This window comes from Barbatula barbatula (assembly GCF_947034865.1).
Source record: "Barbatula barbatula genome assembly, chromosome: 9".
NCBI lineage: Eukaryota > Metazoa > Chordata > Actinopteri > Cypriniformes > Nemacheilidae > Barbatula > Barbatula barbatula.
This window is the reverse complement of record NC_136772.1, coordinates 7,722,796-7,750,021: the sequence shown is the minus strand read 5'-3', so window position 1 is coordinate 7,750,021 and position 27,226 is coordinate 7,722,796. Positions and strand designations below refer to the sequence as shown.

The window sequence follows — 27,226 nt, the reverse complement described above, 5'->3', positions numbered from 1 at the left end:
TATTGCCAGGTAAAACATTTATAAATGAATAAAAACATTCCCTTTTAGGGTTTGATTCTCTTTGAATGTTAAACCATTAATTCAAATCGCCAATCAGTTCCATGTTGCGTTCCATTTTAAATATATAAAAATATTTTTGCTAACATTCATCATTTTGCATGAGTTTTCCACAGTCCAGAAAATTGTTGAAAGGACAAGAAGAGTATTAAGGTGGCTTTGAAGATTGTTAATTTAGTTTGTGTATGTAAGACTTTAACCATATTAGTTTAACCGAATAAACAGAAACCAGTTTGCATAGATAACAAGTTGCAGAATTCTTTCAAAGTTCCATTCAAACAGAAAGGGTGAGGAAAAATAAAACAATTCACAGGAAATCAACCAAAATTCTTCAATGTACACCAATGCATCAATCAAATACTTATAACAAGCATACACAATCAATGAGCTCCTGATCTTTCAAAATCAAATACTTGCGCAATAAAAGAAACACCTGCACCACATCAGGTAATTATGTCCTCATTTAAAACAATAGGCATTTTTGTGCATTTGTATCCCATGACAGACACAAAAAAAAGTGAATACAAAATTTCTAATTTAGAAATTGTAACGGAAAAGTGTTACCACAGTCGAGAAAACTAAAATCTAATATATGTACCGTTTAATCATTCAACCTTTTGCTTTTTGTCTTTCCTGTTCCTTAATTTCTCTCCCACAAGTACACAGAATATAAAAGTGTGCGTTCAAAACATCTTAAAGGGATACCAAATTAAGTCTTTCCTAGACATTATCCTAAAAGATGGAATTTACATGCTAAACATGCAAAAATCTTGGGTATCAAATAACAAAAGCAGAGAACCAGCACACCAATGTCCAAAAAACTACATAAAGGACAGAGATGGATGGATTGATAATTTAACAGCCAAAAGCAACCAGATCAAAAACACATTGGATTAAAAACATTGAATAAATCTTACTTTAAAACAAACTTGATTAATCATTGACCAAACTTACACAACTTAAGCAGCATGAATACTGCTGGAAACCAATAAAAAGTAATTGAGGTAATGATGTGCATATGGCTTGTATGTGATAAAACAGCTTTTGGATGGATGATTTTAGCATGCCTATGTCTAAATGTTTACCAAGGGCAAAAAACACTGTAAAGAACTCACAAATGCACATGCATTCCTTAAAGTGTCAAAAGTGTTTTGGCAATAATAAAAGAAAAATCTAAATATGTTTAGCACATTACCTAATCTCATACGTTACTATCATACTCCATACCACTAGAAAAAAATAAAGGGATACCTTCACCCACAAATGAAAATTCTGTCATCATTTCCTCACCTTCGAGTTGTTCCAAATCTGTATACATTTCTTTGTTCTGATGAACACAGAGAAAGATATTTGGAAGAATGCTTATAACCAAACAGATTTTGCCCACCATTGACATCCATAGTTGGAAAAAATACAATGGTAGTCAAAAGTGCCCCAGAACTGTTTGATGTCCTACATTCTTCAAAATGTAGTCTTTTGTGTTCAACAGATCAAAAAATGATATAAAGTAATTTTTCCTTCTATGGTAGAAATTATACAGACTTGGAACAACACTAAGGGGAGTAAATGATGACAAAATTTTGGGGTGAAGTATCACGTTAAAGGAGTAGTTTTATAGGAATACATTTTCATGATAATTTACTCACCCCATGTCATCCAAGATGTTTACGCTTTTTTTTTTAGTTAAAAAGAAATTAAGGTTTTGATGAAAACATTCCAGAATTTTTCTCCATTTAGTGGACTTCAATGGACTCCAAACGGTAGAAGGTCAAAATTACAGTTTCAGTGCAGCTTCAAAGGGCTTTAAACGATACCAGACAATGAATAAAGGTCTTGTCTAGCAAAACGATCTGTCATTTTCAAAACATTTATAAAATGTATATTCTTTATAAACACAAATGGACTTCACGTAATACGAAATTACGTTGAAAACTTGTACGTTCAACTTGTAAACACTGACTGGGCACTTCCGCCTACATCAAGTGTGACCTTTTCAGCGTAATTACGTATTTTGTGAAGTCATGAACCTGCATCGCAGAACAGAGCAAGGTGAATATTTCTCTTTATAAAGCATATGCATTTTGAATTTATTTAAAAAATGACCGATCGTTTCACTAGATAAGACCCTTATTCATCGTCTGGTATTGTTTAAAGCCCTTTGAATCTGCACTGAAACTGTAGTTTTAACCTTCAACCATTTCGAGTCCATTGAAGTTCACTTTATCGAGAAACATCCTGGAATGTTTTCGACTAAAGAAACAAATACATAAACATCTTGGAAGACATTGGGGTGAGTAAATTATCATGAAAATTTATTTTGAAAGTGAACTACTCCAAGTAATGGACGATGACAAAAACACTATTGGTTCAAACACTAAGATGGCTTATGATTTACAGAACTTGGCTCACTCCTTAAAGGGACAGGCAATTATTAACCAAGCTTCTCTTTGAACACACTTAAAAAAAATTAAACATAGCACCCAGTCAGGAGCCAAGAGTAGATCACCTGATCAAAACATAAACATCCATATAAGTTGAGATGTTTGTGGGCAGGCTATTAAACTCAGTGCCTTTCCTTAAATTAAAGAGGATCAATGCCATACTGGGTGAGTGTACAATTTCCAACACTTACACCAGAAAACAAGCTGCTCAGGACAACATAAATGTAAACCTTCGGCTAAAAACAATTAAAACCAAAAAACTAAATCTAGGTTAAATGTGTCAGTTAGAAATCCCTATAGTAGCTATTGGGGATGTGTGTTACAGATTGAAAGACATTACTGGGCAATTTGTAATGGGCATGTATACTTGCTGAATTTTAAGAGGTGGGAAAAAAGGGGGAAATTCTGATGAGATGCCTGAGAACTTATTGCCCAAATGTGTGATTGGTAAACAGTGTCTGTTCATCAGTCCTTTAAAAATGCCAGAGAATTATTTGCGGTTTTGGTATGATCAGACAAACCCATTTTCTATAAAAGACTAAAGTTGTAAATGGCACTTCCACACCCATAAAAGTTTAAAACAACGGTGTGTAGCGAGTCTACTTCAGCTACTAGCTAATCTCTGAAATGACATAGAAATGTAGGGAGTGCAAGTGTACAGCCAAACTCATCCACCTTTAAGGATGCAATCTTTCTGAGTGTACAAAATCATTATACACATAGATATTCTATATAGACTATATACACGATTTATATGCACAATTTCCTAAAGCTTAATGGATAAATGGTCCTGTACAATTTTTAAAAAATTACATTATGAACATGAGTGTATTAACAAGAAATGGCCTTAACCCTTATGAACTTATGTAATATGTCCTTTTGAAATCCTGTTTGGAAAGTCACAGGTATACGTCTACAGCTCAGTGCCTGGAACAGTGGATAAAACAGGTATGGAGGAAACTTGATTTTATTCCTCAGTGCTGTGACTCGGTGGGAAGGGTAGGGCTACTGCATGTTCCTGTGCGAGAGCTGCCAGCTCCTTGAGAAACTCTGAGAAAATGACAGCGCAGTAGACTGCGTTTTTCACTCTCAGTGCCTCCGCCTGCTTCTCAAGACTAGAGGCTACACCCCCCGTGCCACCGCGGAACAGAGCGCTGTGCAGAGACTGCCCTCCATCTCTCACGTGGGCCAGAGCCAACTGAGCTGCATTCCGAGCTCTTGTAGGACTGTTGGTGTGCCTCAGGATAAGATCACCCAGAGATGGTTTGCGGCTTTTTACTGAGACAAAAAAGAAAAACATTACGATGTCTTGCTCCGAATTTTAAATTACGACAAACTAAATTCAAAGCTGTCGCCTCCACATCATTAAAGAAAAATGTATACAAATAGAAAATGACAAAAATAACCTAAAAACATATCTTGCAAGTTTCCCTCATTCACCTACTTAATGAGTCTGATCGACGGAGGTTGGGCACTCCCATGGGTGAATCAGTCCAATCTAACTTTCCCCTCGCAACCAGAAAGCGTCGAGCCTTTCTCAACATGGCAGGGAAGTCCTCGTGTGTTGCTGCAAAAGCCTCAATGCGATTTTTTACTGACCCAAGCACCTGTGTATGGTAAAGCAAAGGAAGACTGCTGTGACTGACAGATCAATAGAGAGTGAAACAGAATAATTTAAGAATCAAATTAATATTTATTTTACATTAGTGCTAGGGATGTAACAATTCACGATGCGATTCACAACTGCCCACGATACAACTTATTTGTACAAAATTAGTTGAGACAAATTATGTAATGAACAACTGACCTTTTACTATTTCTCAAATGCTTAATATTTCTTTGTAAAATAAAAATATTTTTCTGAATAATTTTTACACACAGATCGAATAAACAATAAATAATAAAACATTATTTAATATAATCTTTAATATAACTAAGCTTTTCTTATAATTTTTACATTTAAGGGATATCAGCACATCCACGTTTTCCACGTTTGCAGTAAACACAACGGCCTCTGCTGTTCAAAATATGTATTGCGATTCATATAACATCTCAACCGACTTGAATCACAGATTATAATCGATTTTCAACCAGCTTGTAGTGAATCGTTACGTCCATAATAAGTGCTAAGAGGTACAAATTGTGCAAAAGGTGCGAGATGAAAAAAAATCTTAGCATTACCTGTATGAGGGATTTAACACTTGGCTGAAACACCATGTTAGTGTTAAGGAGGAAAGACCGGAGAAGAGGCTGAGGGTAACAGGCCAGTTGGAACACAACCCCTGTTAGCAAAATATTCACATATAGGGAGTTCTGCAGCATACTCTCCAGTTTACTGAACAGGATCATTATAAATGGACCTGCACAAAGAGAAACGCACAACCAGGTTAGATTTAATTGAACCTACTAAATAACATTTATCTTTTGTGTCCACTATATAAACAAAGTTCAGCATAATTTTTATCTTTGGGTCAGCTATTCATTCAAGTACAAACATTTTTGGTCATCTTTAAAATGAGTACCTGTGTACGGTTGGGCAAGAGGTTGCCCGAGCGGTCGTGCTGGGCTAAATAACCCAGGGGTAGAGCTGTCAGGCTTGGGTTCATCGGACCGCTGCTCGGTCTCTACTGGAAGACAATATTCATCTGTCAGGCTGGGAGCAGGAGCAGCTGTGTGAGAGTCTCGAGTAGATTCCTCTGAGCTGCGCGAAAGAGCCCTCCGCTCTCGTACGCGTTCCTCCAACTCCCTCAGCTCCTGGTGGAATGCCTCAATGCTGATGCCCTGGCATTTTGAATCACCAGACAATGGCTCCGATGGTGCCCGCTCTAGCAACTCCTCTATCAGACGCTCCACGGACTCTGGCCCACTCGACTCTCTCGAGCAAGGAACAGGAGAGGATCTCTGGTCCTCACTTTGCAGACGCTCTTGGGTAGAGGATGGCAGCGTTGTTTGTAATTGCCGATGAGAGTTGAATTGCACCTGAGATGATTTTAGAGCAGATCCTCCAATGAAATCAATGCACCCTCCCTGTACAGGAAGACTGGAGAGCACTGGGCTCATGTCCTGTGATCCGTTCTGCTCCGACTCCACCACTATGCTATTTACATCAGAGTCTCTCTTCACTTTTTTAACCTCCATTCTATCATCCACATCCACAGTGTCTGCCAACTTCGCTTTCCCGGTCCCATTATAGAGTGCTGAATGTGGTTCCGAATGCAAGCGTTGGACTGCGGTGTCCGTGGCACCCATGACCTCTGTGGAGGCAGAGGGGGAAGATGACGACTGTAAGGGTGTAGAGCTGGGGAGGAGGCTGCGTTTCTTGTTGCGGGGCGTAAGGCTTATGCAGTTCTTGTTGATGGTAACGTCCCACTCTCCACTATCTCGGTCAGAGCTGCTCCATTCATCTCGTGCTGCAGCAATCATAGCCGCCCTCTGCTGGGCAGGGTCAGCAAGGGAGAAATGCTCTGGTACCATTATGATGGAGGGGTTGGATGTAGGAGGGGGAGGTGGTTGAGGAGCAGAGTTCGGAGAAGGATTCTCTCCATCATAGGGAGCCGACCAGTCTCGACAGGCCCAGGAGCAGAGCTCAATACCCCTCCGAGCATCTCGCAAATACTCTAGGTAGCTGGTTTCCAATTCCGTAGTATCTGCGAGTTGGTGCATGGGGCTATCAGGGGAGAGAGGGGAAGAAACATTACCACGAGGGGAAGAGGGGGTGTTCTCCAAGACAGTTGAAGACGGGTTGGCAGTGCCTCCCGAGCTTTGCTGTCGAATGAAGAGAGCCAGGCGGGACGGAGTGCTGGGTCTGGGGTGAGCTGGAGATTCAGAAGTGGGGCTACCCAACACTACATTTGAAAAGAGACAGCAAAAATAAGTTTTGTTGCAATGATCAACAGATGTTTAATGCATGCTCACTATGAAAAAGCACACCTATTGTTTCTTGCTCTTACCCTTTCCCCAAAAGGCAGGCTCATCATCCCGCTCACCAGAGGGCGCTGCAGTGACTCTGCAGCATTCTGGTATGAGGGAAAGGAGCTTGTCAGCTGATTTGCCATAAAGGTCAGTTTCTCTGACTGCCCTTCTTTGACTCAGCATTACATGGGTACATGGCAACAAATACCTGAAAGCACAAATATTGACTATTTACAACAGCTTTATATTAACAAATTAACAATAATGTGTCAAAGACAAAAATACTTAATTTAAACATTTATCATGCATCATAGGAATTACTGCTCAATCTGAATTCACTATAGAGATACATTATAAATATATATTATAAATCATTATATGGTGTCCAGGGCTTCGGGTTCTGGTCTAACTTCACATTGGGACACTGTTTACTTCCAGTGACGTGCCTGGGTGAGCGTGTTGTCATACTTCTCAGCTGGTTATTATCAACAACAGGAAAAACCGACATCTCTCTAGCTTTATTTTTTATTAAGGTTGAAATACATATGAGAAACGCTTAATTTCTTTGTTACATATCCGTGCATAAATTTGGTCTAATATAAAATTCAACTGTTCAGCAGATTGTGTTCCCTGCCTGTCTAGCAATGTGTGTTTATGACAAGTAAATTAAACTAGGGATGCACCGATATGTACATTTCGGCCGATAGCGATAGTCGATAACCGATATATTGGCTGATATACAGTATCTAGATATTTATATAACATTTCCTAAGACTGAAACAAAAGGCAAAAAGTGGATAACTGCTATATGAAAACATTCACTGCAGAAAACAAGGTAACCGTTAGATACCTTTTTTCCCTGAAACTCATGTACCAAGCCTACTTCACACAAAATAAATATTTGTCGTCTCAAAAGTTCTGTTGCGTTTCATTAAGTTGGCTCATGCAATTTCGGTTAATTGGATCAAAAAAAAAGTCATGTGATTTCCGATAAGGGTGCATAGAGACCTCCCTGACTTTTGTGTTGCATTGTAGGAATTTTTAGGGAACGAACATAATCAGTGGACTGGAAGAATTTAGCCAAAGATACGGTCCTGGGAGCTGATTGAGATGCACCCTACATGTACAAATGGTACTTCTGCGGCCCATATCTGGAGTTTCTGCACGAGACCGCCCTTGGATGTGGCGGCGATTATCCATAATTCATTGAGAAATTGAGCATAATAATTGCAATCGTCCCAACCCTAATCTATCAATATCTAAATCATAAATAAATCTTGTAAAAACTGTTCTGACAAAATCACAAATCTTTATACTAGAACTATCTTTGTGATCTCAGTGTTTAGGGAGGATGTAAACTTGTGAAATGATTCACACACCCAAGGCACACAAAATACCTGAGAACAAGCTGGAGCATGAGGTCTTCACAGTTGAGGCCGAGCAATGTCTTGAACAAACTGAGAGAGACCATGCACAGCTACAGGGAGAAAAAACTACTTTAGATACCACTGCACATCACTCCATATAAAACAATCCCCAGTTTCAATACCTAGCTAACAGCACAGACTTATTTCCACCCACACATGCACCCCAGCTGTAGCTTGTGCCAAACTGACCCTTGAATTGCTGCTGATGCGCGTGAGTAGTGTGTCAAGGATGGTGTCGTTGTCATGACGATGCAACAAAATGAAGCGCAGGAAAGTCTTGAGGAGGGACGTTTCTGTGATACTGCGAAGAAACAAGTCCAGATATGCCGTGCTTGCTATCATCTCATCCACCGACGACTGTCAAAGAAGCCAAGAGAGAAAGATAGAGAAAGTGTGAGACAGGAGAGACCGGAAGAGAAGAAAAATACAAAAGCCAAAAGTGTGGCCATACAGTCAAAATGGGATGCTTGGTGAATGTATAGGAAAACCCATTGTGATTCACCTTGTGCAGAGCGGGGCCCATGACTGGAACCAGGAAGCCGTTGTGGAGGTAGTCGAGGAGTTGGCAGCGCACAATAGGGTGTGCCACCTGTACTACTGCATTGCAAAATTCAAGACTGTTCATAAACAGCACTAATGAGGACACACCGATCCAGTCCTCTCTCCGCAAGGCGTGCCAGTCGTCACCCCGTACCTCGATCTTCCTTGGCAAGGATGAATACAGAGCACTAAGCCCTGTGGCCAAAACCTGGAAAAGAGTAGAGCAATTTGACAAATAATTTTTTTAAAGCAGACTAAACAAAACTGCCTGAATGTGAATATAAAAATGTATAAGATCTTTACATTTCCAAACACTCTTCGCCAATCGAATTAATGGTTAGCACAGCTGTCACTAATACCAGCCTAGACTTTCTGCTAAATATCTCCATTTACTATCCACAGAAGCAAGTCTTGTAGATTTAAAACAGCATGATTATTAAACTATCCCAGAACTTATCATATATTGCTATCCCACACGTATCATATATTGCTATGCTGTAAAAAACAGTGATCCCACACATCACAGTGATTCTACCTCAGACACCTCAGCATGAGGCATGTTCAAATACGTTGTAAAACATAATTCGTGTCAGGGCTAGTTTTATATCTGGAGCCTGGCCATGTCTTCCATAGCAACAATAAAAAAATGTCAGACCTATGCATCTCTGGCATAAAAATAGCTGTAAGTGACACAACAAGGGAAGAAAAGTGAAGGAGAAATGAAGACAGGGGATGCTGAGACTGAGGGATTGCAGCAGCAGCATGGAGACGATGATTCCTCCAATCGTACATGTGTAGTGGGTCAGATGAAAGCTCATACTGTATATTATGCTTTAGAGAAAGAAAAGCACTTCTTACAGAATGACCACAAATTAAATTTTGGTAACTAAACAAAGGCGGTATCCATTGACTAGCATTTGTTTTTCCATCTATACAATAGAAGTGAATGGGTAGGTACCACCATTGTTCGGTTACCAATATTTTTTTAAATATATTCTTTTGTGTGATGCTAGCGAAAGTAAATCAAACACCCTCTTGTCATTTCAAACCTGAGTAAACGATGACCGAATTTTTATTTTTGGGTGAACTATCACTTTAAAGCAGTAACCCCTATGCAGGCCTTAGACATTAAAAGCGCAAATTGCCGATCTGCTTTAATATCTATGGTAAATGACTAAAATCTCCAAAATTCTAATAAGAGACAAGCACAGTATCAACACCATGTCAAGAAGGCAATCAGGCAGCCCCCCCCCACACACACACACACACACAGAAAACACACACACTCGTGCTTACTGGGCAGAAGTAAGAGTTCTCAGCGATATAGCGTGCAACAGCATGGTTGCTGGCAGAGGTTGCCATGACGAGGAGCAGAGCGTCACGGGCTTGCTGTCCCAGAGCGCCATCTCGATGGATAAATGGCACCAACAGGGAGAAGATCAGCAGGTTAGTGGGACCCTGCTGTACAGCCTCACACTTAAATAACAACTCCAAAACTGCAGTCTGCTTCGCCATGGACACACATACCTAATTCAAAACACAGATTAGATCCAGCATTATGATGAGCATTAAATAGCTAAACAATGTAAATTATATAAAATTAATAATATTTGCATGTATATGATATATACATTTAAGCTGAGCTGATTTTTCTTTTTCAGATTTGAAAAACATTTTTAAAGTCCCCGGTGAAATAAACGAATTACAATTCTTATTTTTTCCTATAAAATATTGCAGCATTTATAGTAAATAGCTTATTAATGTGGGTCATTTAAAAGAAAATGACCCCATTTAAAAGAAAATGACCCCATAATCATCAGTTCATATCTAAAAATGCACTTCCGCCCTGAAATGACTATCCATCTCAAATGACGTTAATTAGATGGCTTGGCAGGCGCATCCGTTAACTCCTCCCCTTCAACTGTCAGTCTGCTGCCAGTTTCATTTGAAAATCAATGCAACAGCAGTTTTTACACATCCAATCAAGATCGCAGTAAAATCGCAAACCACGGCCACAAATGTTCTCCTCTGAAATTCCTTTTCACTCGGAAATGTGTCAGAATACGGAAGTAAAAACGATCGCAACTTCCGGTTCACAGGGACCAATCATAGGAATCTTTTTTTGTTTTAAGGGGCCGTTTACACAAGACCGTTTTCAAGTTAAAGCGCAAAACAATTTATGCGATTTGGCTGTCCGTTTACACGGAAACTGTGTTTTAGGGGACTGATAACGCAAACTTTTGAAAACGGGTTTCAAAGTGCAAGTTTTGGAAAACCACAGCGTTCTCATTTCCGTGTAAACCCCGAAGTACGCAAGAATGAGAAAACGACATTGTGCGCATGCATATTATGTGTGGGGGTGTGGTATGCGCGTGTACACCCAAACAAAACGAAGAAGAAGAAACAAATACAACAATCGCGGATAACATGGGTTTTTTTGTGCTGCGCAATAGTTTTATAACGCTTCTCCAACAAAGTGTAGATTTACCAACCAGTGCTAGAACCACCAGCGAAGACAAATTGTTTATCTACAGCAAAATCTTAACACTCATTCACAGCGACGAAGGGCTTTTAAATGGCGCTTTTGGATCAGACCCGGGAGGACGAGGAGATGGAAAGATAACTAAATTGTTATGATAACGTTGTCGTGTGTATGTAAAACTTTTCAAAAACGCAAAAGAATAACGTTTCCGTTTTTCATCGTCTAAACGTGGCTACTTCAAAGTTCAGTTAATAGTTCAAACACCTGATTTAGCAGCAACACAAGACTGGACTCAAGGGCAGGTGGGCAGCCAAGCTGGGGGTCCACGCATGCCCCGAGCAAGCTGAGCAGAGGTTGCAGCACTGCACGGTGTTGGAGCAGGAGTTGATGGGACTGCCCCATCAGCATCTCAAACAGTTTCAGTAGCTCAAACTGACTGTCTGGATCGAGACCGCTGTGCACATGCCACTGTACCAACTCCTCCAGTATGTTCTCTGCTATCACCATCTTCAGAATGGGACCCATCGCTGTAAAAGATTCGTAATTCAATGTCAAACAAACAGTATATCCTGAAAAGGTAGAAATTATGAGTTTGCAGGAGTGTTTTTTAACCTGGTGAATCACTGTCTCCCTCTGGTGGTCTCTCTTCGGCTAGCAGGCACAGCATCTGATCTGTGTGATTGCGAACTGCTGTGAGATCATCAGCACCACCACCTACTGACGACTCCCTCTTTTTCAACACCCCAGACAACTGACAGGGACAGAGAGAAGAGATCATTTCAATTTGTTGTGATAGCAAAACCACTGAGGAATAGGTGTATAAGTGAGCACAGACAGAAAATGTGTGTATGTGTATATACATGTTATATTTATGCATAGAAGTTTCCTTACATGCACTGAGCATATAAACGATTCCTTTATCTCACTTTTTGCATTCACATACTGTAAAGGTGCTGGTATAAACCAGCAACAAGAACTTCAATCTCATGTAGTATTTCGTCTCACCTGTCTCCAGTGGTTCTCAAACACCATATGACAAGTTTCAGGGTCGGCAGTGCATGGGCTGGATGGAGCTGTTTGTCGGCTGGCCCTAGTGCCTGGACCCCTCGGATTTAAACGACTGAGCCAACTCATCGTAGCTCACAGGCGGATACAAATTAAATTAGGAGGTCAACAGGGAAAAGAAGGGAAGAAAGGGAGAAGATCAGAAAAGGTGGCTGAAAAGAGGGGAAGGGGGACCGAGAATAGGGGAAAGAGGGGAGGGGAAAGGGGGACGTCACAAAAGGAGTCCAAATGGAGAGGTAATTCTCCAGATAGCAGAAATGAATTATATAAAAGCATAGAAAGGATGGAATCCTGCTGATGTCCTCAGCAACTGTCACTGCACACCGGTGATAAGTGTGTGAGCATGTGAGGTTTGTCTGCACTCCCTGTCATCTGCTCTACGATCGGCACGATAGTCCATACCGACCACACAAACCTGCGGGAAAGAGGAAGAGATGAATCAGAGGTGTGACACATTCACACCTGCAGGTAAAAACAGTCAGTGTAAAGATGAGTTATGTGGGAGCAAGAGGACAACACAATGGGTAAAATTGCCTTCATTAGGGCAGTAAACTGTCTTAAACTCATTTATTTTATTGGTGTAGTAGAACTAGCTTTTTCCACATGTCATCAGTTTTTGCAGCATTCAGTAAATTATTAAGTGTAAAACCCCTACCAACACGTACGTAATGCAACAGCACTTTCTGATTTCTTATCAAAAGTAATAGGTCTACATTCTTCTGAGAGATAAAATGGGTCACAAAATTAAAATATGCCTCTGGCATCAACACACAAAAAAAATGTATTTAACCTCAACACAATTTTTTTTAAATGTATTTAACCTATCCACATGCAGAGCCTTCCAAGCACTCCACCCTGCCATTCAAAATAAATGTCCTGGACAGTGACATGACGTAAGCCTTCCTTCCCTACAAAAACTAATTTCAAGAAAGACACAACACAATGACAATGTTAAATGCCCTCTCTTTCGGGTGGAAGCGTCACTTTCCGAGGAAAGAACCATGAGCACAAACTTGACTCACTGGGGCCCAGGTCAGGGAGCAGACTGAATGTCATAACCTGCTTGCCGACTCACGTCGCAGAATACACAAAATGCACAACATGCGTTTTCAAACTCTAAATACAATTCTTTTGAAGTCATGGTACTTCATGCATCAACACCTTCAACTAAGGATAAAACATTTTTAAATGTATTCTGGCTACTGTATATAGGCCTCCAGGGCACCACACAGATCTGATCAGAACTAGCATCGGTCCTTGTCGTGGATGACTTTAACATCCATGTAGATAACGATACAAATGCTTTAGGAATGGCTTTCAGAGGCACTCTTAACTCCATGGGGGTTAGACAACAAGTGTCAGGGCCCACTCACCTTCGTAATCATTCTTCAGTTTTAATACTGTCTTACGGTATAAATGTGGACGATGTTAAAATTCTTCAGCGGAGCAAAGACATTTCTGATCATTATCTGGTATTATGTTTGCTTCACTGTGGCCTATGGCTGCAAATCAAACTCCATGTAACAAATATGGTAGAACAATAACAGTGTCATGGAGCTAAATTGTATACTTTTTAAGACCTTTTTAAGACCATTTAAGACCTCTCTTAGCAGGTGGGACCGGACAGGTGGGTTCCAACTCCTTATCCTTTAACCATTTGCACGAAAACTAGCATTCTCCTATTAGGCAACTATCTTGTTTAACAACCGGGTGTAAATGGACCTCCCACTATTCGCCTATGCATGATTAAATTCAGTGAAGCTTTAGCAAATGACCTCTTTGGACAAATATGAAAAGATGATACACAATTTAATACCTTGGAAAATGGCATTTAAGACTTTTTAAGGGCCTTAATTTTCTGAATTTCTGTTGATATATCAACTTTTAATAAGTTTTAAGACCCTGCAGACACCCTGAATAACATCAGCTCCCAAAGGTGCATTTCTTGATAATCTGCCTGAATTGTCTCAAATCACTAGCATGAGTAAAAACGTTAAAGCTCTTGACATTACCATTGAAAATTTAAACTCCACCTTCTCGTGAACGCTAGACACCGTTGCTCTACTGTGCTCAAAGAATATAAAAATGGCAGCCCAACACCATGGTATAATGAACACACTCAGGCTCTAAAGAAAGCTGCCCAAAAAATTTAGTTCAATAAGAAAACTAAATATGAGGTATTTCATACAGCATTGAAGGATAGCATTTGAAAATACAGGAAAGTTATAAAAACGTCTAGATCCGCCAACTTTTCCTCACTAACAGAAGAAAACTAGCACAACCCTAGGTTTTCATTTAACACTGTGGTTAAATAAAAGAAAAAAAAGATTTTCAGCGACTTCTGATTCTGTATATCAACATAGCAGTGATGAATTTATGAACTACTTGTCTGTTTTACAAGTCAATATTAAATGGTTACCAATGAAGAATACTATTTTTAAAAGAAAGGATTCTGTTTAAGTACCCCCCATTATCATGAAGTGCTTTGAGCGGCTGGTCCTAGCACACCTGAAGGACTGTCTGCCATCCACACTGGATTCATACCAGTTTGCCTTCCGCAGCAATAGGAGCACAGATGATGCAGTTTCCATGGCACTGCACTCTGTACGCACACCATTGGCCAATAAGAACACTTATGCACGAATGCTGTTTGTTGACTTTAGCTCAGCATTCAATACTGTCAGCCCTTCCAAGCGAATAGCTAAACTTGGAGATCTGGGCATTAACACCTCCCTATGCAACTGGATTATGGACTTTCTGAGCAACAGACCCCAGCATCTTCTATCAGACTCCATCTGCTCCACCACCATCACACTTAACACTAGTGTACCACAGGGCTCACATATCAGTGACTTATCCGGTGCTCCGCAATATCCGGTGCTCCGCAATACCCTCAGTTTCCGGTTGGAGAAACTACTTCAACACGTAAATGTGGAAGTGTTTATACAGCATATTTGTATTACCACAGTATACAGCATAAGTTGCATTACATTCCATGTTTCTTGCAAGCTTGTTTATTACGATGACTTAAAATTTTATTAATTCATTAGCTCGTCCGTGAACATTATGGGCGATCTCCATACGCCTCTGGATGGTGATAACGACATGTCCCATAATTCCACTCTCCTACATGACGCCTTTTAGGTCATTTAGCTTCGCTTTGTTGTTGTTTTTAAAGTGCGCCATCTAGCAGTCCAAATTACATATTGTGGCTTTAATGCACCAAACATTTTTGATATTTAGGGTGTCTGCCCAACAGAATAGCATATTTTCTAATCCCGTTTTTCTATTTAAAACACAAGAAAGTATGGTTCAGTCTGGGTCGAAATCACAGACCTCTACAATGCGCTCCTCCAAGAAGCCTGTGATGTGTTATAGACTAAAAGGACCTATAGACTAAGACTAAATCTAAGTTCATCAGACAACCCAGGAGAAAACAAAATTGAAGTGAGAGATCTTAGGGAGGTAATAAATTAAAGTGTTATACAAAGCTTCAACAATGTTTTCACTGTGACAGGTTTATATTACTCATTTAGTTATATTACTAAAATTTTTGTGTGTGTTTGTGATGACATTTCTGCTCAGAGTCAACTGTGGACATGGTGGGTTTAAATTAGGGGTGGGCAATCTGACGATCATAAATCGAGATCGATCTTAAAGGCGTCCTCAATCCACTTTTCAACTGAATCGCGAGGATCGTGATCTTGTCTATCGTCTAAAACAAGAGGTGTGTTGGATATCATTCAGTACTGCACAATACCATTTGCATATGACATTGAAGCACCGCGAGAGCAGAGAGCTCTGTATGCTTTCGAATCAATCTTGCCGTGCTGCGAGGTCTCACGCATGCGATACAGTCTTGCAAGTGCATTAGACAGAGCGGCTTTTTTGTGTGTGACGTTAATTGATGGTGCACTGTTAATTGAGTTTTCACTGTTTGAGAAAAACTATCTTCACTAAAGTACATACAATGAAACTCATGTGTCTTTTGTGGGAGCGTCTTCACAACAACCCGTCAAAAACAACAGGGAAACCTAAATGCTCGAACGAGAAAATACTGTAGTGTAGTGCTCTATAGTAGACTATTTGATATAGCAAATTATGGTATTCTTGTTGTAAATTGATCAATTGATCTAGTAGTAATAGTAGTATTCTTTAATATGTTCTATAGTAAGGTTCAAACACACTACTTATCAAGGAATTTTACTGCAGTTTACAATAGGCCTAGTAAATACTACAGTATAGACAAAGTATTTTAATGTGGACAAATATATTACTATTGTACAGTAAAAAATGGACTACACAGAACCACACTAAAATTATGTGGCCCTAATTGATCCATTTGTATAGAACATTCATGTACTTTCTTGTTAACCAGTCTATTAATGTGATGATCTGTGCATTTGTGTTTTTTAAAGATGATAACAGATGTTTTCTACCTGTACAACTGTTTGGCCTGTGATACAGAACCTTAAACCTCTGTAGCACCAATGCTATGAGCAAAAACGTTAATGTACAGCCCTGTATTTCAATTCAGATCGTGGATCAAGATTCTTTGTTATGAAGATCATGATATGCGTTTTGGGGAAGATTTACAGGGGTCATTTGGGTAGAAATACATGTTTTCTGTGTCTTTGGTGTGTTACAAGTTGCCCATGAATGTATTAGACACGTAAAAATGCAAAAACTAAAGTGTCAGAACAAAAGATGCGAATGCTCACCCAGACCTGCCTGAAACGCCTCGTGCAACCATACCCCACAAATCTACGTCAGTTCGTGGTATGATTGGAAATGAGGAGATACAAACATGCACGGTATGTGTAAAATACAAAGTTTTTGAACCTTAAATCATGTATATACATTGCATTACATCTAAAACAAACGATAATATTCGTTTTAGCCTTGTCCTATGCCCCTTAAAGGTAACCCAGCATTTTTTTTTGAGTTTAGACGCATTCCTCACTTTTTAACTCTTATTGAATTAACATCAGAATAACTGTGGAGCTCGTGCTGTGTAAAGAGGATGCACAGTTTGTGAAGACCCGCCTGATTTTATAACTGTATAAAGAAGACGCGTGCCTGCCCAGCCTGCATTGTATAAAGAAGTTACTTTAATTACTTAAAAGTATAAATTACTTTATAACGCCGCAGGGCCCAAACCTAGTGTACTTGACAGAATTATTAAGTACTTCTATAATTAGTTTAGTATCGGTCAAGGTGCACACTTCCCAAGCTGAGCACATATTTTTATCACTTCCTCTTTTCATTATTGATAGGCTTACCTGCTCACTGGTTGTCACCAAACAACACAGCATGGCTACTACAATTCCATACACTGAATGTCATAATAGTATACATTTAATATACATTGGATGCTATATATAAACAACCCGCAATGAGCATCAGGATCGATTCTCCCAGATGAAGTAGTAATGGTTAATTAATGTATGAAACAATGTATCATTGCAAAACTCAGCCTTTTTCCTCATCCTCCTCGGTGTCACGATTAACTGTTCAGATATCAAACCTAGAGCCTAAAATCAGATGAGTTGTCACACCAAAGCAAACACACAATCATAGTTTATTTACAATAGCTTCTCGTCTGCTCCACAAAATCCAAAAAGCTATCCACTGCAAGACAAATACACTTAATTGTAATATGAAAACTGCTATGCTGTCTGCACACATTTCATGATAATGCAAAAGTGGTGAGATTCATGAATGGTACTAAACTGCAGAGATAATCTTGACTGTTCAGGGAGTCAGTCAGCACTGGCTGATTACTGACTGCATAAAAGCCCCAGGGAGAACAATCAGCTCCTTGTGTTACACTGTGATTTCTTTATCGACCATGCAACCACAAACACTACAGATGCACAGTACGGATATATCAAGATTCAGATCTGTTTACAAACCAAGCAGAGATTGTGACCAGCAGAGATTTCCTTCTATGAAGACACTGTTTTTAAGCACCTGTAGAGCCAAGGCATTATGTCAACAGCATTGCTAAAACTGACGTACTAAGGCTTCCAGACTTCTCCAAGCAGCAAAGACACAGATGACATCCTTATGTTCATGCAGCATGTGCATAAACTTAATCTATGCAAACAGTTTTGGTTGCTTGGACTCAAACCAGTAAACCAGACATGCAAACTATATGCAATGCACTCACACCCTAGCAACAAATATAATGAACATCTCGAAAGTTCTGCCTTATTAACTAAAACAAATGCTAATCAAGGGCATGATTAATAAATAAATATATTAATGATAAAATTACTAGTTCTGATATAAATAAATATATAACCTGATACTTCATATACAGACTGAAACAGGAGTAGCCAGCCATCTTAGGGGACAATCACATAGAACGCGCCTTTCATGTTTGCAAACGTGAGGCGCGCTATATTGCTCTTTTGGTTGACTCTTTGAAAAGAGCAGCGTTTTTCATGTTGCTAGGAGGTAACCACCAAAACAGACGATTAATCGATAAATCGAATTTGATTCATCAAAAAAAAAAAAACAATTTGAAAGCTGCAATGTTTTGTGCGCAGTTTTTCAAAGAAATACTGTTATATGCAGCTGCATCCGAAAGCCAGAGGGTGCTCTCGCACAGAAACACCAATGCTCCACAGAAGCACTACACGTATAATCAGGAAATGCTGTCTTCCAATCTGCATTTGGCATCTTTTTATCACTGTTTTTCAAGCCTCCTCAGGTATTTTCATGATAATAATGAATATTTATAATGGTGATGTTTGACGGGTGTTGCCTTATTAAGCCGTACTTTAGGAACAAACTGGGCATAAAACATAATCTCAGCCTAATCTCAATCGCGATTTGAATGGGAATTGCGATTTATCGTGGAGCCTTGGATACAAGCAGAGGACGCTTGCTCTGATCCTGCTCGGTTAACCTGCGTTAGCCAACACAAGTTTCTCCCTCATTACAGTCTCCGGACATTACAAGTAACTTTAAAGTTCCATTACCACATCAGAAGGTCCACCTCTTCTTTCATTCGATTTGACAATAGGAGCGCTTATCTGCTCATAGTTGAGTTTTTTCTTCTTCAGAAGCTCCGTGCACTCCCACAAAAACGCAAGGGACAGCAGACGCCAAAAGTGCGAGGTACACATAAGCAGCGTGCAAAACGCTTCCTGACAACTGAAAGGAATTCAAAAGAGGCGCGTCATACAGCAAAACCGTTCTGACTGAACCGCGTGGAACATGCAAGCCCCGCTGCTTTCTCTAGTCAAATGACCAATGGTGCATGAGCAGCACTGTGACAAGTTAAACTATTTCCATCTTGATGGAAAAAAATTACGAAAAACTAAAAAGAAATTTGCGCTCGCTTGCTACATTTAAAATAATGAAAGACGCAAAATGTGAATCGCCCCTTAAACAGTTTTATAACAGTTAAAGCACGCATAACTGTGTATGCTGTTTACCACACATAACAATAACAGTCTATGCTATTCCAGAACTAATATCAAATATTTTTCAACCAACCGCTTTACATTAGACCCACTCCCTGCTGACAACTTAAACAATCATAGCAATAACTGTGAATATTGACCCACAATAAAAAGTGTGTGACAGAGAGAGAGATAGAGAGAGAGATAGAGAGAGAGAGAAAGGCAAATGAAGAGAGTTGTCTCTCTTTCTTTGGCTCTCACAGTCAGAATTAATCATTACCCAGACCTATGTCTGAGCAGCTTGTATGTAAAATCTCAAAACTGACAACTAAGGAGATACATTTAGAAAATGTATAGATGTATTATATGATCTCAAGAAATTATAACAAGTGTAATTACTAGAACTGCCTCCATCCTAACATTTATGTGATGATGACTAATCGCATATCTAGTTAAATTGTGGCAGGTTAAGCCCGAAAATATACATGGAACTCAGGTTCCAGTTGCACTACTTTTCAACAAAAACAAGTTACCCCAGATTCCAGCGAGAATCTATCTAATAATTTACCATAAAGAAGTCTAATCTTATGCCAAGTTTACTTAAGGAACGAAATGTTTTTCTTTATCGTACTTCCTGATCACCATTTTCCTCTCCACATACATTTACTTTTTACGTCTGTTTCACACATACTCTGTGTGCAATGTGTATGCGTTGCCTACTTTTTCACGCGGCCATGTTAACGGATTAGATCATTCACACAGCACGCGGATGCGGTGCGGTCCGGTCCGTTGCAGGTGCGGTATGCCAGTGCAGAGATCGGTTACGCATCGAGTCTATTTTTGCTATACAGCACAGACTATTTTCAAGTAATAGCACACATATGCTCAAAATTTGCATGAATTGACACAGAAATGCAGAAATTACAACATAAATGCATATAAATTATTTAAGCAGTAAAGGCCAATTGAAATGTTGTGAAGTACAAATATTCTACAGTGTTTATGTTGCTATGTTCTACAGTTTTTACAGATCCGTCATGCATACGTGTTGCTCTACGCACCGCATAAGCACTGCACACGGAGTTTGTGTGAATCAGGCGTTAGCCATGTTTCATAATTATGGCAATGGAGAAAAAAGTGAATCATATGAAAATGACTAACTGTATTGCAAACCTCTTTGACAATGTTTACCACTAAAGATAGAGACTGACCAGAAAATGAGAGCATGTGTGCTTGTGCTATCCGGTCACAAGCAATTGTTGGGTTTAAAATCATTAAAGAGCTCAAAGTTCAGTCATTCTGAAACTGAGCTGAGTGCGGCATTTGCTTAAGGGAAATAAACCTCTAAACACTGTTAAAATACCTCTGGTAAGTCTATGCTTAAGGTATGCATGTGTCTAAGGGTTAGAAATAAATAAAAAAGTTATTATTAGGAGTGGGTTTATCTGTAACAATGTTCTGGCCTTATGTGACACAAACTCGTAAAAGACCATTTCCAAACCAAACAAGTGGTCACAGGAGACATATCTTGATCTTGTAAACAACGGGGTTAGAAAGAGATCATTACTGTAAAATAGGTTTGTTTCCCAAACTTATGAATCACAGAACTGCTTCCCCAAACCTGTGCATGTAGGCTATGTGGTTAGTTAAAGATATAACAATATACAACACGATTTGTACTAAAATAGGGCACAATGACCCCAAAACTCTGATCTTAGGATCACAAAACCTCTTTAAACAAGCTACACAATCATTTTACCTAACCTTGGCATCACCAAAACAATTGCTATACTGTAAACAACACAATTTTGCTGGTACAAGAATAAAACAGGTTTTACCAGACCACTTTTCACTATTTAAATGCATGAGTCACGCATTATACCACTTAGTAAACAACACAATTACACAATAATTTTACTGCCTCATACCACGAGGCTGCCCAACTAATATCTAAGCAGCTGCCTATCACAAGAACGCATTTATGTCAATTTCACGACTCACTCCTTTTCACCTTCATGTCACACTTCACATTCTCAAGCAATGTTATGCCGTCTTAAAACACATCGGGCACTGGTCGGTTAGCTCAAAGGGAGAGAACCGTTACTCTATACATCCATGTGTAACGTCACGCGTGTAAGAGAATAACAAATTAAGTCAAATTACTGACGTGCATTATAAATAAAACGGGGATTTGATTAACTGGCAGGTATTTTATTCGTATCATCTATGTGGAGTTTCAGCGTTAGCCGCACTGTGAGCTCTCGAGACGGGTCAGATTCGCCTTCCGTTGAGCTCGAGAGGCAATCGGAAAACAAACGGTGACGACACCACGCAGAGAGATTCGACTGTTAAAAACTAAGTACTTACACTTGCGCGGTCGAGGGCTGTTTTCCGTTTTGTCCTCCGCCGAAACCTGTCTGTCCTTAAACTGTGACTCTCAGATTTGTCAACCTCACCCTTCGTCCCGCAGCCATCTTTCTCCTCTGATTCCACAGACACACCCACGCGCACAGGACGCTGAAAACGTCACGGGCGAGGGTGGCGGCCATGCTATCAAATTCTGCTGTTCTGCCACCGCCGGTGAACCGACGAATTAGCGCTTTCGTTTTCGGCTTGTTCACGTTTGGATAATTACCCCAATTATAGGTTATACGGTCCTACTGCATGGACTATTTGGATGCCGCGCTACTCTCTGGTACCACCAGAGCCCCGGCTTCGTGTTCAACTTCTCCAGAATCCACACAATAGCTTCGAATTATCTTATTTTTCTTTCATTTTCATGGCGGATTACAAACTGTTGTTGCATAGCACCACCTACAGTAGACAACTGTTTCCTTGCCCAACTGCAACTTTATTTTAATAAAGAAATACCGCATAGGTTTTAATTTGACAAAACACTTCACAATATACAATTAAACATAAATGTTTAATCACAGTTACATAAATGTTTAATTTTATATGGCGGATCCTTGTGGAAGTGTACCTACCGTGTAGTTACTATTATAGTACCTTTTCGGTTTAGAGCATTCTGATTGGTTAATAAAGTGAGACAGGACCGGAGGAAAATATTTACCTGAGAGTTCCTTAGAGAAATGTTGCCATAACAACAGCATCACACAGCACCTTTGTTGTGTGGGGTGGGGTTGCTTGTTGTTATGAGAAGAGAGATATGTGGTCACTGTGTAGTCTTATGAAGTTTGAACAGCAGTTTGCACCCACGAAGACAGCAACATGGACTGTTGTGTTCGAAATGTGTGAAATATTAAATAATTGCTAAAAAAAACTAAATTAGTTTTCACTCGTTTTCACGTGTTAAGTAAATATCGAATATGAACACAAATCGCTGGGCAAGACTTTTTGCGTGGCAAAGCATGAAGAAAAATGGCGAAGAGGGAGAGAATAAAGGACAAGCATCCATCGAGAAAAAGAAAGAGGAGACTAAAAAGATAATGTAAGTTTTTTTATTTTAAAGTATTTTCTTTTAATTATTATATATTTAACTACATCGTTTTTTGATATATTCAGTCAAAGTTAAATTTATTTAGGCTATTTAAAGGGTTGAGGAACAAATCTAGGCATGAAATTGTTAAACAAAATGTACTATTCTATATTTAACCCCTCAGCTGGAAGAAATGGGTAGTTGACCCATCTGAAGAGTTTTACTACACTTGGTTGCAAATTATGATACTTCCTATCTGCTACAACTGGGTCATCATAATATGCAGGTGGGAAAACACAAAGTGTTGATTGTTGCAATTAAAATTTTAATGTGTAATTTGTTTTACATTTAAATACTGAATAGACTTACACAAATATAATGAAATGGGCTGATAATGAATCTACATGGTTTTTGATGCCAAGTTATCCTTGGTCATAAACATAGATTATACAGCATACTTTACACAAGCACGTATTTCAAAACATGTCTTTATATTTTTAAAAGGACTTGTTTCTATGACATTGAGAGAACATATTTGGCAGTATGGCTCACCTTGGACTATATCTGTGACTTTGTCTATGTATTTGACACAGTTATTGGGTTTCGCACAGGTAGGTGCAACTTAGCTTATACCTTCTCATATGTTCTCATTTTTCACACCTGTGAGTTTTGTTAATTTAAGAACTTGCCAAAGTACAATATTCTATAGTAAAGTAGTCACTCATCTCACTGTGAACTTAATCTACCATCCACAGGATTTCTGGAGCAAGGCATCCTGGTGAAAGACTTGTCCCGTTTGAAGATTCGTTACGTGCGCTCTTCTCGCTTCAAGTGGGACATCGCCTCCCTGTTGCCCACCGATTTGCTCTACCTGCAGCTGGGTATTCACACACCATTAGTCCGGATCAATCGCTTTCTACGCACAGGCCGTTTAAACGAGGCACTGGACCGCATGGAAACGCGCACATCCTACCCGAACACTTTCCGTGTCGCCAAACTGATGCTGTATATTTTCGTGCTCATCCACTGGAACGCATGCATCTATTTCTCTCTCTCCAATTACATAGGGTTCGGAGCGGATCCCTGGGTCTATCCCAACATCTCCGACCCCGAATTCGCCTCCACAAGACGCCAGTATTTTTATTGTTTCTGGTTTTCGACTCTCATTCTCACCACGGTGGGGGACACACCGACACCGGAGTGCGAGGAAGAGTTTCTTTTTCTGATCATAGACATGTTGATCGCAGTGCTTGTGTTTGCATCAGTCGTGGGGAGCATGGGGGACGTGATATCAAGCCTGCGTGATCGTGACAACGTGTTCTTTCCTAATCACGAGCTGGTAAAAGGTTACCTGCGCAGCCGGCGCATTAGCAAAGAACTGCAGAAGCGTGTCAATGACTGGTATCAACATCTGCACATTAACAAGTGCGCATTTTCACTTGATAAATCGGTGGCATTTGACCCTTAAGTGCATTTATTTATTTAATTAATTCATATGTAATTCGTTTATTTACATAAGTAACTTCCCAATGTCATTTTAAGTGGCTGTAGTCAATTGTCCTTTTTTTGTAAATATTTGTCTTTATCTTCCTTACTTTTTTATAGTCTAAACACAGAAAGACTCTTTAGATGTTAAGGGTACTGGAACCATCAAGTCAAAAATGTTTTTTCTATAGCATTATTGATTTATACCTAATAAATTAGAGGGGTCACCAGATTATTTTTTATGGTTAATTATGACAAAAGTTTGAGAATCACTGCTTTATATCAAGTTTTCCCTCTCATTCATTAACATATTCAGTATTGTAATGCTCATTTCAATGTCTTTAACAGAAAGATCACACGGGAGAATGAGATTCTTCAGCACCTCCCGATCACACTTCAGACAGCGACTGCCGTGAGCGTGCATTTGCCTACTCTGTCCAAAGTCACCATCTTTCAGAACTGTGAGAACAGTCTGTTGGAACAGCTGGTGCTCAAACTAAGGCCACAGGTTAGAAAACAGGTGGCACACCTGGAAAGATAATGGCTGACATTATGGCCACTTAAGCTCTCACAGACCTCTGTGTTGTACTTTAACTCAGCAATTTATGGATTATTGTTGTCAAAAGTTTGTACTTCATGAGTTACCCATACTTAAATCTCTGCTGCCTTGTATAGGTGTATAGCCCAGGAGAGTATGTATGCAAGAAGGGTGATGTAGGTCATGAGATGTACATTATTAAAGAGGGAAAGCTTGCAGTGGTGGCAGATGATGGAGTCACTCAGTTTGCTGTCCTGGGGGATGGAAACTTCTTTGGAGAAATCAGTATCCTGAATATCAAAGGTATGCAATGCAACAGAGTGTACGAATCCACACTTCCACCAACATGGTGTTGAATTATACTTCAAGTCATTTAATAATGTGTTTAAATACTGAAATGCTATCAAAGCAAAAGAAGATGTTTTAATGGCTCAGAAATAAGCAACACACAAATCGTCCTTGAGGCATGCTTGTAGAAACACATACTTGTTCCGTAGACTGTCTTTAAAACCATGAAAGAATTCAGTGTAATTCCTCCTTTTCTGCCTTATAAAGGATAAAAGGTTACTGAGTTGACGGAAATACTGTGAAAGTTTTCACAAGCTAAAATACACAATAATCATAATCACAGTTTCTCACACTCTCCATTTGTCTATAAAACTCTAATTTAGTCTTCATTAATACACAGGTAACAAATCAGGCAACAGACGCACAGCCAACATTTGCAGCATTGGTCACTCAGATCTGTTCAGCCTGTCCAAAGAGGCCCTGACTGAAACACTTCTGGAGTACCCTGCTGCCAAGCGCCTGCTGGAGGAGAAGGGTCGCCAAATCCTAACGAAGATGGGCATGCTGGAAGAGACGAATGAGGGAGAGGTAGAGGTGGAGAAAACAGAAGACAAAGTGAAACGCATAGAAGGCAGCCTGGAGACCCTGCAGACCAAACTGGCTCGCCTGATAGCTGAACTGGAGTCCAGCGCCTGTAAAATGATGCATCGAGTGGAACAACTGGAGGTGCAGACGGAAGGATGGGAAGGCATTGTGGCGGAAGGGGCACAGGGAGAGATTGAATACCAGCTGAAGGTGAAGGAAAGGGAAATTGGGGATGGGGAAAGAGAAGGAGAAAAGGAAGATGAAGAAGAGCCAGTGGTGGAAGGGGAGAGAGGAGAGGGTGATGGAGGAGAGGAGAGCCTTGGAGAAAAGGAGAAGAAAGTAGGAACAGATACATGACAGGGAAAAAGAAGAGACATGAAAGCAGGAATAAAGACAGAATACATCAGGGTAAGAATAATGAAGATAAAAAAATATATTCTAAATATATACTAATGTAAATATATACTAATGTAACATAACACGCATCTGAGAAATTCTAACATGCAAAAACAAAAGACAGTCTGTACTATTGTGTCATTGTGTATATTAAAACAAAAATATATGACAATGTGAAAGCTTAGTTTTTTAATGTTGCATTAATGACTGTTCTGTAGCAGCTATAAATATTTAATCTTTAAACTAATAATAAATCACAAAAAATTATCATGCCTTCAGCATAAAAAAAATCTTAATTACATTGCTTAGTTCCAGCTGTGCAACCGCTTCTATCCAAACGCTAGGTGGCAGCACGTACTCCACTTTTACAGTTATATTGATCGAGACATGGAGCTCAGAGGACATCAGTTTAAAGGTAAAATGTCTGGTTGCTTTCAAACGAATTGATCCGCCAGAGTTTTGTTGTTGAACGCGTGTCTATGATTTTGAACTTGAGATTGGACAGACTGTCCATTGTTTTTGTTTTGAGAACATCAATGAGTATGTGCATGTTTTAACTTGCTAAATAATAAATATAGTATATTAAAATATCTGAAAGAGATACATAACCAGCTCGACAACGGGATTTTCCTTCTTTCTCGCTGTTTGTCTTTCTTTGCAGTGATGGTGCATCAGGGGCTTGTATGAACTTCACTCCTGTGACGGGTCCTGCTGAGCTAGCAAATTACTAAACCTACCACCGGGTGTACAGAGTTGACCCACTAGTGGCCTCAGCAATGGGTGGCTTTGTCTGTAGGTTAGTCTCTCAGAATTGATGATTGCACAAGCAAACAACCTTTAGATCCTTAATTAAAATAACACAATTATTTTGGGTGATTTTCATTTCTTTCAGTATACATTTTTGAATATTTTTTGAGAATTTCTTTTTTGAAAGATTGAAAATGCATCATTAAAGTAGAAATATCAATTGATTGTTAGCTGTTTTTTTTGTTAATCAACAAATACTTTAAATCATAGTAATCGTCACCACATTAGTGATATCAAATTTAAAACTGATTGAAGAAAATATTTTAGATTACGTTTGATATAAAATGCAAATAACATGTTTGTAAGGAACTTTATAGGCTTACTTAGCACTTTGAACAACAAAAACTGT

General features: G+C 39.5%; 2 protein-coding genes across 2 annotated transcripts; one reads left to right on the top strand and one right to left on the bottom strand.

Annotated features, from left to right (window-relative positions):
- fhip1b (FHF complex subunit HOOK interacting protein 1B) lies at nt 1-21,838 on the bottom strand. The gene is made up of 13 exons (XM_079464202.1): nt 21,707-21,838; nt 11,865-12,339; nt 11,472-11,610; nt 11,124-11,386; nt 9,674-9,904; nt 8,340-8,585; nt 8,027-8,194; nt 7,808-7,887; nt 6,449-6,618; nt 5,021-6,343; nt 4,680-4,858; nt 3,943-4,105; nt 1-3,776 (listed from the first exon to the last, which is right to left on the bottom strand). Exons 2-13 carry the CDS (start codon nt 11,991-11,993, stop codon nt 3,466-3,468), a joined length of 3,402 nt encoding a protein of 1,133 aa, XP_079320328.1. The 5' UTR covers nt 11,994-12,339; nt 21,707-21,838; the 3' UTR covers nt 1-3,465.
- An 872-nt stretch (nt 21,839-22,710) lies between these two features.
- Nucleotides 22,711-26,031, top strand: cnga4 (cyclic nucleotide gated channel subunit alpha 4; the record flags this gene model as incomplete). Its single annotated transcript, XM_079464469.1, has 7 exons — nt 22,711-22,790; nt 22,963-23,064; nt 23,283-23,389; nt 23,534-24,203; nt 24,612-24,771; nt 24,939-25,104; nt 25,490-26,031. The coding sequence occupies 7 exons, from the start codon at nt 22,711-22,713 to the stop codon at nt 26,029-26,031; spliced, it is 1,827 nt and encodes a 608-aa protein (XP_079320595.1).
- Between the last annotated feature and the right edge of the window lie 1,195 nt (nt 26,032-27,226).

What these genes read in the sequence shown, in the direction of transcription:
- fhip1b (XM_079464202.1), bottom strand. Translation starts at nt 11,993, where the DNA reads ATGAGTTGGCTCAGTCGTTTAAATCCGAGGGGTCCAGGCACTAGGGCC. An exon ending in GCCTGCCTTTTGGGGAAAGG is followed by an intron (nt 6,344 to 6,448) that starts GTAAGAGCAAGA and finishes TTTCAAATGTAG; the next exon opens with TGTTGGGTAGCCCCACTTCT. An exon ending in GTGTTAAATCCCTCATACAG is followed by an intron (nt 4,106 to 4,679) that starts GTAATGCTAAGA and finishes TACCATACACAG; the next exon opens with GTGCTTGGGTCAGTAAAAAA.